The 12175-nt window shown below is 41.8% G+C and overlaps 1 protein-coding gene across 3 annotated transcripts in view; it reads left to right on the top strand.

The window, feature by feature from the left end:
• Nucleotides 1-3745, top strand: part of SHMT2 (serine hydroxymethyltransferase 2) — a 35830-nt gene extending 32085 nt beyond the window's left edge. For all 3 annotated transcript variants that reach the window (XM_030196642.1, XM_030196641.1, XM_030196644.1), the window contains exons 11-12: nt 605-712; nt 1643-3745. In XM_030196642.1, coding sequence (XP_030052502.1) covers nt 605-712; nt 1643-1770 — 236 coding nt within the window. In that variant the 3' untranslated portion in view covers nt 1771-3745. The remainder of the gene's footprint in view (nt 1-604; nt 713-1642) is intronic.
• The last annotated feature ends 8430 nt before the right edge of the window (nt 3746-12175 follow it).

Here is a 12175-nt window from a genome sequence, read left to right as displayed (position 1 = left end):
TGATGACTTTCACTACCCCTGTAAGTAATGCTCACTGTCTCTCTTAAGGTAGTCGCAGTAGAGAATTCAAAGATGACTACAGAGTTAGAGGTGATCCTTCCGGGGGAAGACCAGAGATAAATTGATGAGGTGTTGGTGTGTCTGGGGGGGATGTGCCTGTGAGGGAAGCTTGCCTGCTGCTGTTTTAGGTGATGATTGATGGTTTCTTTTTCCAGTTCTGTCGGTCAACACTATCTAGTTTCACTTAATAATTGGTGACTGAAGATACCAGAAGCAAAAAAAGTGAGGTTTAATGAATTCTATTAGAGCAATCAATTTGTAATACAATAGTCCAAACCTCACCCATTTATGTGAAAAAATTAAACAAAAAAAAAATTCTGAGTTCAGACATGGAACTTTTTTGCAGATTGGCTGGTTTTTCATGTCATGGGTCCATAAGCGTTCTCAACATTTTGGATCTACTACTTACTGTTACTTTTTCCCAGAGATGGTCACATTTGGTATTTTCAGCGCTCAGGTGTTTTGAGTGAGGTGTGCTGAGAGCAAGAGAGGATTTTTGCTTCTGGATAGTCGGTGGTTTGAACATATTTTCCTGGTTCTGCAGGAGCTCCAGCACTCACATCCAGGGGCTTCCAGGAGGCAGACTTTGAAAAGGTGGTGGACTTCATCGACGAGGGCATTCAGATTGGCCTGGATGTGAAGAGGAAAACTGGTAAGTTTTTCCTCCAGTTATAGAAAAATGAACAGCAAGTTGTAATGCTTTCTGTAGTTAGAAAGCTTACTGAATTGTCATTTGCTGAGAGCAGCCACATTCAGAGCACTTCCTGGTTCCCTCCAGTGGAATGTTATGTGATTGGTTTGAGTAATATGGGTGTTTGACACAAATGAAATCTCACAATGAACCGGTGGACTCCTGTGAGACTGAGTTAACGTATAACCCAGCACTTAGCATGCCTGCTTACTGAGCTTAAAGAATTGGGGAAAAAAATGGCTGACCAGTAAAGTATAGCACAGAAGAGCATTCATCGGCTCGTTTTGCTTGCCCTGAAACTAAGACGTGGCTGAGCGTCCTAAGGGCTGAGTTTGGGAAATGGCTGACGTTCATTATCGGCACAGATGAGTGAGTGCCGAACAGCTCAAACCACAACACAGCAGGAATTGTTAAAATGTTCTCTGCTCCTGTGATACTCTCCGTGATGAGCAGCCAGTCCTGGGCTGTTATTAGACTGATGCCTGTCTCACACTCTAGAGTCCACATAGGCAATGCAGCGCTGCCCTGTCTGTGGGAGAACTTCATCCGCTTGGGCAGATAATTGTTCCTCGTGCATTTCATATGTAGGTTCTTTGGTGATCGGCACACACTCACACTTTGTCTTCATGAACTGTTTATAAATTAGCTGTATGAAGCTAGTATGTGGACATATGTCATCACAAAAAGCAGCCAAGCAAGACTGAATTTTAACCACACCTCCAGTTTTGCTCCCTTGAAAATACTTGGTTGGGGGGAGGAGGTGTTTTTATTGCTGAACATGTAGTGGTGTGTTTTGCCTCAGTGATTGCTTGTTTAAACTTGTCTCTCTGTATATCTAGAAAGCATCTTTCTGGGTGTATGTTTAACTTGCTCTTTGCTTTCTCCCAACAGCCAAAGTTCAGGATTTCAAGAACTTCCTGCTGGAAGACCAGGAGACGGTGCAGAGGCTTACAGAACTGCGCCAACGCGTGGAGAAATTCGCCCGGTCTTTCCCCATGCCGGGATTTCAGGACCACTAAGAGCACCCCAGCCTTTTTAAGCAGTGGCAAGGACAAATAGAAAAAAAATACAGGAAGTAGAGAGAAAAAAAAGAGCCACTGATCTCAGAACGATACCTTAAACGGGACATTATCATCAAATAGAAAGATGGCTCTGACTGCATTATGCTGTCTCTCCATTGCTTCCACAAACTTCCCTTTTCCAGTGAGGGGTGTCTTAGGTTGAGAACGTGCCACTAAGTAGTGGTGGTTCTGGGGAGAAATGCATTTTGGGTTTCTGACTTTGGAAGAATTCAGTCCTTGGGGGGGGGGGGGGGGGGGGGGGGAGTACGATTCAAGTTAAGTTAGCTTGCCACTAGTATCAGGACTCCTGAATGAATGAGTTGTACCAGAGTGGGGAGGTCTTGGCTGGGGACAGCCACAGAAATGTAGTCTTAGGGGCTCAGGTGTGCCATGCAGAAGGAACCTGCCTCAATCACTGTGTCGGATCTTCCACTCTTGAGGTCGGCTGGGGTTGAGGTTGCTGAGGATGCAATATTCATAGCCTCTTGGAGGAGGATTTGGGGGTGGGGGCAGAAGAGAATGGATTTATTTTTATTTAAGGTTGACATCTGGTGACTTGATTCAGGCCCATGATGGGAAGAGAGCTTTGGTGTCTGGCCCTGACTTGTTGCTGCTAGACCAGACACCAAAGGGGGTGGGGGGAGAGAGTATGTAATTTAAGACAAGCAACCAAGGATTTTTCTCAAGATTCCCTCCTCGGGTTCTGATTCCACTGAAAGGTATAGCAGGTGGAAACTGCTGGGTCATGAAAACAGAAATCTGTTCTCACTGGGAAGGCTGGGGGAATATATCTTGTGTCAAATTCATTTTGAAGGTCTCCATGAGAGTGGGTTTGCTGCTTATAATGGACCAGGAAATTCAGGGCCATGGGGGGGGGGGGGGGGGGTGCCAGTTGTCCAGCACTGGGAGGGATAAATCTTCTCTGATATTTGGTTTAGAAAATGGCTTTTCTCTTTATTCTACAAATAATAATAATATAATGTTGCTGTCCAGTGGAACTTTAGGGTGTGTACTTTATTGGCATTCTACAGGGCCTAAAATACTCTTGAAAAGAGCATCTTAGGAGCAGTTAGGATGCTGTTGGATAGCACTGTTAGGAGTGAAAGGTATAAAATAGTCTCCTATACAATTTAATTACAGTATGTCTGCTGAATCCTGTGCTAAAAAGGATTAGCATTGGTCACTCATAAGCCACTCTGCTAGCACTGCTTACTCTTGGTACGATGGCTGCATTTTTACATGTTGAATTTTAACAAGGGCTCCTTTTACTCTTTGAAGGCCTTCAGAGCAGGCCTGAGTCAATTTTTCTGGAACTTTGAGAATCCAGAAGCTTTCTTGGGGTGTAGAGGGCTTCCAGGTGCATGTGAAGGATTCCAAAGGTGTTACAGCTTAGAAATCAATGATAAAATCTTTTTTAAAAAAGCAGTATTTGTAGATCTGTTGTGAAACTGAGCCACAGTGAAGACCCAGAGGTGCTAGATTGCATATCTCTGCAGGGGCACTATGTTCTTGTCCTGAAGGGCTGCAAACAGTAGTTTTTCAGGGTGCCTGCAATTGATAATCAGTGTTGAACATGCATTCGAGAACCTAGTTAATTTGTTTCCTTAGTTTTGGCTATCCAAAAAAAAAAAAAATCCAAAACAGATGTTTGTGGTACTGAGGTCTTGTAGCCCATTCTCCCCTCCACCCAATTTGAGGTAAGCAAGAATAGAAAATGAAGAACACTAGGGTCACTTCTCGGAGAGATTTACCCAACAGCAACAGTCTCTCAAAACTTTAGTGGGCTTGAGTGGCTAAACTGGCTGGTCCCTGGGGTTTGATTTGGTCTGTGGAGAAGAGCAGGTAGCTTTGATATTCAGCTCTGGCAAGCTCATTTGGTTACATTAGATGCTGCTGTATAGCAGACCTAACTCTGGAGCCAATGTAATAAGCTGCAAGATTCCTTGCTAGCGTGGTGGCTTACTCAGGACTTTCCATTGTGATGCAGTAGAGGTTTTAATATGGAAAATCTGCAGCAAAACCACTGTGCTAAAGGTTAGCTGGGTCAGCATGAAAATCAACATGCTCTCAATGTACAAAAAAAACAAAAGTTTTACTTCTTTAAGATATGTATATATATATATAATTTTTTTTTTTTTTTTTTTTGGTGGGGGGGAGTAGCCTGTATGGAGTGGAAATTACAACCCTAAATAAAGGCAAGTCGGGTACCACCATTATCTAAGATTGTGGTAGAAGAAGATGCCATAGAATGCTTCCCCATGACCAGCTAAGTAGGGGGGGGGGCACTGGGGCTCCTGTAGGTTGGGATGTCTGGGCTACGGACACTCTGAACCTAACAGCCTCCTGTCTTTTCTATATTCTTGGCCTTGCACGAGCCCATCCATATTAAGAAATACTTCTGCCCAATGCACGGAACTGTGAAATGCTACCATGGCGGTTTCTGCTTTTTTTTTTTCTTCTCCCCCCTGTCTGTGCACATGTTTTTAATGCCACAGGAATTAGCATGCTATGAGTTTATTGCATCATGAGTAAAATTCTTTTTAATGTGTGCATTAGGAAACTGTGCTGAAGCTCAGCATTCAGTTCTAATGCATATTTTATTACATCAGCCCCTCTAGCTGGACAGCGCTCACCCTACCAGGCCCAGCCCAGCCCTGACTGCCTGCTTCCCTCCCTTGTGTCTTAAAACAGATATGCTGTGAATCCAGTTTCTACCTCCTTTCCTCCCTAGTATTGCTCTGGAATTCTGGCAGATCTCTCCAAGCAGAAGTGCCTAAGGGCTCAGCATTCATAATGGCTGTTCCAGTGTTTTCTGAGCAAAGCTCAATGCCATACCAGTAGGCGAGAAGCTTTTGAGTTATCCTGCTGATTTAACTTGGAGGGGGGGGGAGCAGGATATTTTTGAAATTGGGGGTGGGAGGAGCGATCAGACTCGAGTAAGCACTTTTTAAAATTGTGGCAGGAATGAGGAAAAATAGAGCTTGTGGTGGTCTTTTTAATTACATTGGCTGGTGGGAGGCAGGGAGGTGAGGTTGAACTTCAGGAGGGTGAGTGTCACCCAACAAGAGTTAGGTCTGCTAACCTGTTTATTATTTTTTGTTTTTCTTAAGACTGCCTAGCATTGTTTTTTTTTAATGGTATCTAGTTAAGCTATATAGAAGCTCATAATTCTGGTAAATTAAGTTTTAGCTGATTATTATGAGTGGAGGAGTGGCCTAGTGGTTAGGGTGCTGGACTTTGGTCCTGGGGAACTGAGGAACTGAGTTCGATTCCCGGCACAGGCAGCTCCTTGTGACTCTGGGCAAGTCACTTAACCCTCCATTGCCTGCCGCGTTGAGCCTGCCATTTGTGGGAAAGCGCGGGGTACAAATGTAACAAAAAAAAAATATTTAGAAAGATTTTTAGCTAAAAATGTACCCAGCTAGATTAAAGTAAAAATCATTTTAAGGTGACCCAAAGTAGCTACTTGATAGTTTAAAAAAAAATTGATCCTGCTGCCTTAGATGGGAGTACAGAAGTCAGGTCTTGTGTTCTGTATGCATCGAACTGATACTTAATGGAGTCCTGTTCATATATGTACTCGATCACACTGTGTATGCATGGTGAAAGGAAAAAGCAATTGAAGAGGTAAGTTTCAAAACCTATGAAGTATGTTTTTTTTACATAAACGAGTTTATACTGGAAACAGATTGCTTTTATAGATAGCTATAGGATTTGTAAAATTTGCACTGAAAGGCATATATGTTTTTCTTACACTGGATACAATTCTTGAAAATAAAAACTTGCCTTTATCTAGAAAATAGCTTTTTTTGTACTTAACAGGTTTTGGAACTCGCCTCTTCAGTTGTCTTAATCCTGTTCTGTATTTATGCTGTTTGGGATCAGAGAATACCACAGTAGCATTAGCCTTTTTTGTTTATGGTCTGAGGTTGGCCCTGGCAGGGTTGCTTTTCAAAACTCTAGCTGTCAAGAACTAAATTTACTGGATCCTAATTCAGGCTGTACTGGGACCATTTTAGGCATCTGATGTTTCATTTCATCCATGCGCTTGTAAATTGTGGAATTAATCTGTAAAAAATCTGATAACTTGCTTAAATAAGAACTATTTATGCAAAATGTTTGGTTAACGGGATTTGGGCAGTCTTTGGAGAGTTACGGTTATATTGGGAAGGATTAAGCGTTGATACTAAGTAATGTGGATAGCATGTTCTGTTTGCACTGTGCAAAATGGTCCCTAACAGAATATCTTTCCCACACCCTTCAGCACTATAGACCTCTAAGTCATCACCCTCTTTAATAGATACTTAACAGTGAAAACAGCAGGAGGTACCCTGTCTGGCACAGTGGGTAATTGAGAGAACACAGACAAAAACTATTTATGAGGACATGGGTGCCTTTTTGCAGAATTAATTGGAATATTGAAATGCAGTGTATGTGAGCTTAATAAAAACTGCAAGATGCTTGTGCTGTGCCTCTGAAGGTGTAAAAACGTTCATGCTGTGACTTACAAAGTCATTCTTGTAGCTTTTGTTTTGCTTGATTCAGGATATTCTATTAATGACGAGCTAAAATTCAATAAAAGCTAACTGGAGAGCTAGGAGCTCGTGTTGCCAGGGGTTTGATTCTCAGGTTGAATTTTCTTAGATGGAAGGATCGTAGTCATTATGTGGCATCTAATGACTGCACTTAGGGTTCAAGCTCGCGCTGCATACGTCTAGTACGCTATAGAAATGATGAGAAGTAGTAGTAGTAATTTCCACTGTAGGACAATAATTTGAATAAAAGAGTCCTTAAGACGGAGATGCTCAGAGGTTACTGTGCTTGCGTTTTGTTTAGCCTGGTTTTAGCCAGTCTAACTGAAAAGTTATTGTGTGGCTAATGTACAGAGGATTTTGGCCACTAGTTTACTGTGGACGGAAGCAGTGACTGAAAGCCCCATGGTAATAAGCCTGCTAGTATTAAAATGAGCTCGGGAGCGATTCGGAAATGGCGCACGGAAAACCCCTGCCCTACCGACTAAAATCTACCAACAGCTCCGGTGCTGTCAGTAGGTTTTAATTGTTAGGGAGGGAAGGGTGACTTTTACAGCCCTCTCTGCCCAGGATTTCTGCTGGAGCGTGAAAGTGAGGACACAGAGACTGAAGGCTGCGCTGCTGCACCTATTAAAAATGCCTCCACTGACTTCTGGAGGGAAGGAGAGACTTCTTGCTGCCTCTTTTTTTTTTTTTTTGCATCTTCAAGATCAGGCACTGGCTTAGCATTGCGATGAGTCCGGTAGAGGAGGCCGCCAATTCCCTTCTTTTGCCAAAAAGTTCTATTCCTACTGTGGGGGGTGGTGGCTGTTTAACAGGAGGCTGAGCCCACAACTCTTAAGCGCATCTGGAGCCCCTCCCCACCCCACCCCTTCACTGGATGAGCACACAAGAGCTGTGCTAGGAACGTTCTGACACTTACCAACCAATGCGCACACTAACAGTGTTCGTATAGTTTGTATGCTGTTAGTGTTGAGCATTGTGCTATTTATTTCTCATCGTGAGAGCTGGTATTTTCAGGCACTGTAGAGAACAGCACTGGATCTCTGTACATCTCCCCCTAAGTGTCATCTTTACCCTGCCCACCACCAAAATTAGGACTTTGTGCTTACAGTGCAGAGCTGACACTGTGAACATGCTGTGTGCTCTCAGGAGCCACTGCTGGCTGTCGATAGGAAGGATACATGTCTCGATGACAGATCAGATGACGACAGAATGGCAGCCTATGCTTTGGAATCCATTTCCATTCTTCAGTAACTGAGTTTAACATAGACTGGGCTCATCCTGGTTTTGTATGTGTGGCCTTGAATGAGCTGTTTAATTTACACTGTCCTTATACATTGATTGTAACTTTCAAATATGTTGACTGTATTGTGTGTCCTCTTGCAAGACGGAGTGTTTTGCTGGCTACAACTTGGGTTCATAGACTTTGTCTCAGAAATCTCAAGCATGAGGATTACAATTAATGACTGTGATACCTTTTTGAAACAAGCTGCAATAAAAAGGGTATTAAACAATTCTGTATTTCTTGACACAATTATGTGCAAAGCAAGGCTGTGGAGTTGATACACCAAACTTTCAACTCTGACTCATCTATTTTTCTACTGTACAACTCTTGACGCCTACTGATATTAGGCTTTAAATGTTTTGTTCCAGATCTAAAGTACTGGTAAATATACTTATACCAGTACTTTAGATCCAGGAAAAAAATATATATATAATGATAAACTTACCATTATTATAATGTAAGTTTTTTTTTTTTTTTTTTGGAGTTGGTACATTTTTACTGACTCCACCCAAAATTGCTTTCAACTCCGACACCACAGCGCTGGTACAAGTAGGAAAAAGGAAACATTCAGAACTGGCATGTGAAATAGTAAGTGAACCACCTTGTTTCTTTAGCACAGTTATTAGAAGTGGGTGCTTAAATAATTTAATAACAAGAAACCACACTGCAGAGTAAATCCTGTCTTCCATAAAGATGTAAAAAAGTTTGAGATGGCTTTCACCATACAAGCAAGCTTGTGTGAATTCATCATGCCACTATCAATAGAAATGTCAGAGAACTTTTGAAGTAGAGTGGTTGATGTTCACCTGACTGGACAGCAAGACCATTTTTAAATGGGGCTCCAGCCATACACCATCGGACAGATACTCTGCAGATGGAAAAGTTGAAATCTACAGTGACTTTACCCAAGAGCAAACTGAAGAATCATCCACAACATAACAGACTAAACCTGCTTCTCTCACTGTGGCTGATGCAAGGGTTCATATGCTAACTATTACGAAAACTGAACGGGAATGGTGTTCATGGGTGAATAACTAGCAAGAACATTGCTGCCCTTCGCAGGTTCACCAAAGAGCATTTGAATAACCCACAAGGCTTCTGGAATAATATTCTCCAGACAGATGAGTCAAAAATTGAATGCCTCTGTCACAATTACAAATGGTTTTGGTAAATACCAAATGCTGTCTTGCAAAGTAAGAACCTAATCCTAACTCTCAATATCTGATGCTGGAGGGTATTGTGAGATGGGGCTGCATGATTTGGCCATCATCAATGAAAAAATATAACGAAAAATAGCAACCCTCCACCACTTTTAACTTGAACTATACACAACAAACTGCCGGTGGAGCAGCTCACTTATTTATTGTTTGATAAGGGGATGTCTCATACTGTCACACAGGCACTTCTTTTTTTGTGCTTCTTTAAAGCCTCAGCTTTAGTGACTGTATTATAATCATCAATGAAGCCATAACAACTTCTTTGTCAGAACTGGAGGAGAAGGTCAGGTCATCTTCCATGAGTGGAAACTAGGTTATGCAGCCAGACAGTGATCCTAAAGCTTCAAGTTATCTGTGTTACTGAAAGGGGTGAAGAGAGGGTGGGGTCAATATTCAAAGTAGTTTAACAGGTCACATGAGGCATCTGCCCTGTTGAATCTGCTAATTTAGCAGCAATTAACCGGCTTGTGCTGCTGATTATCGGCACTAATCACCTAAGCTGAAACCAGCTATTCATTGGGCACTCTAGAGGCAGAGTCAGCATTTAACTGGCTACGTTCCATATTGTGCCTTAACCAGTTAAGTTTAACCGGCCCAATAAAACTGCTATTTGTGTGGTTATATTTTTGGCCGATTTAACAACTGGTTAAGGTTGAATATGGGCACTTATACAGAAAATTTAATATGACAAAATAATATAGTCTTATGAGAAACAAAATATTAAATTTCTCATTTGGTTATGACAATACGAAAGGTGGGAGTATAAGCCAGGCTATCCAAAGAATGAAACCAGGGTAAACTTAAAATATATGACGTTTAATAGTTTAAAACAAATAATAATAAAACAATTGTACATAAAAAATGACTCGACATAATGTTATGTTTCGGCCGGATGGCCTACATCAGGAGTCTGGTCACTGGGCCCTGCTGCAGATAACTTGAGCTAAACTTTAGTAAAAGACCCCCTGAGTAAATTTTTATGTATAAGTACAGACGTATAGAAGCAGGAAGATGTTAAAACTAGACTTAAAAGATGTCTTGTTAAATGAAATTGCTACAATGACATAATAGACAGTTGTGCACATAATTGATAAACTCAAGCTATCAAAAAAAAAAACATTCACTTAACCTTGTTGCCTCCTTGTCTGTAGGTAGGGAATCAATATAAGGTGATACAAATACCCCTCCCCCCCCCCCCCCCCCCCCACACACTAACTACTAAACTAGATCCTGCTAGAGGCTATCTCTTAATTCTGTGGTATAAAGTTCAAGTTGGGGGGAAGAGGGGGGTGGTTGGGAGGCGAGGATAGGGGAGGGCAGACTTATACAGTCTGTACCAGAGCCGGTGATGGGAGGCGGGACTGGTGGTTGGGAGGCGGGTAATACTGCTGGGCAGACTTATATGGTCTGTGCCCTGAAAAGGACAGGTACAAATTCAAGGTAATGTATACACATATGAGTTTGTCTTGGGCAGACTGGATGGACCATGCAGGTCTTTTTCTGCCGTCATCTACTATGTTACTATGTTACTAAGTTTTAAAACTAAGGGGTAAAGACTTTGGAGATTAGTTGATAACATTTGCTTTTTTAAAAATATTTTTAGTCTGCCTATCACTAACCTACAATTCCTCCTTTAAACCCCAATCTTTAAGTTCCCAAAGCACAAAGCAAAATAGTGTTCACTTACCAGAGAAATGTCCTCTTCTCAGAAAAAAAGGTCCAGCAGGAGTCAACAAATCTGGATTGGAGAGCTTTCTTTTGATTATCATTCTTTTGTACAATACTTTATAGCACAACATTCCTCTGAATATACTTTTGTGAATAATATTACTTTAAACAAGGTATTTTGTGAAAGCTTTGTGCACAAAAATGCAAATGTTGCATTTAAACCAATCCACATCATAGATTTACCGGAAGAGGTAGCTTATTGGACGTTTAGGGTTGGCGTCTCTGTTAAAAAGGGGCACCACTTTGAAGAATCTCCAGGGCTATAATAGTGCTAACAGCATGGTCAGCCCCATGCTTTTAATACTTTAATATTTTGCTTAAGGACAGTGTATTAAGTTGCACTGAAATAATGGATACTCATTTGTTTCAGAATGTGGAAATTTACCGATATAAACAGTTCCAGCAGTTCCTGAGGAAGCAGAATTGTAAATAGAGAAGCTCCATATAGCAAAGTCAATGCAAGCTGAGTTAATACTGTTGGTCATATTGATAATGTAACCCCTAGGGGTTAAAATAAAATTACCTGAGGCTGCTGGGGCGGTGGGTGACCCGGAAAGCAAGTGGGCTGCAGCTGGGCGTGCGGTTAACTGGCATGCACTGCAGGGGTGCCTCAAAGAGGGAGAGACAGCTAACAACATAAGCCAGATGCTGGCTAATGGCAGAGCTGTGCAGCAGGCACGTGCTGGAAAGAAAACTGAAAATAAAGCACTCCCTTTAAAAAGGTATGAAAAATATATGTTTAATATGTTTAAATTTTATTTAAATGCTGTGTAATGTTAGAATGTTATGATTTATTGTAAAATTTGTGTTTTGAAGCTGTTTAGTGGACTGTATATTAGTGTTGGTGCTCGTGCTGGGCTCGTGTCATGTTATGACATAGTAAAGGTTCTAAACTGTGTGTTAGGCAGTTGGGAGGTAGTTTTGATGCTGAATAGACCTTTGTTAATGGTCTCTGGTCAGCTGTGAGGAAAACGCCGTTTTAAAACGGATTAAGTGAATTTTAGGAATTTAATGTGTGTTGAGAAGTGTGACTGAATTAATTTTAAAGCCTCCCGCGTCTTTTAAGGCTTATAGAGTTGTGGCTGAGAGCTGTTTGGAAAAGCTGCTGTTTTAATAATAAAATAATTTGATATATCAAACAATATTATTAATAGTTTGATAAGCTGGTGAGGCTTGTTTAGCTAAAAATATGTCACACTGAGTACTTGTATATCACAACTCGAGGAAGAGAGGGTATCTATATAAATAAATCCCACCTTGAACGTTCTGAAACTCCCTCCAACTGTGGCAGTGAAGTCCTGAACTGCTGTAGTCCTCCTGGCTATTCGGACTACTCACCACCGCCCTCAGCCACGCCCCTTCTGCGACCTACGCCACGCCCCAACTGCACATAAAAAGCACCATGAACGTTCTGAACCACACTTTGAGGCTTCAAAAGTTCGTATGTTCGAAGCTCTGTAACCACTTTTAACCACAGTACATCTGGGCGCCGCCATGATCTGAAACGAGCGTCACAGCTGCGTCACACCAATAGGAATACAACAAGCCTCGCTGCCAACCCCTTCGTTGTTCTGCCATTGCTCCGCCCTCAACGTCAT

The sequence above is a fragment of the Microcaecilia unicolor genome, chromosome 3 (genome assembly GCF_901765095.1).
Source record: "Microcaecilia unicolor chromosome 3, aMicUni1.1, whole genome shotgun sequence".
Classification (NCBI taxonomy): Eukaryota; Metazoa; Chordata; class Amphibia; order Gymnophiona; family Siphonopidae; genus Microcaecilia; species Microcaecilia unicolor.
This window is presented reverse-complemented; position numbering and strand designations above follow the sequence as displayed.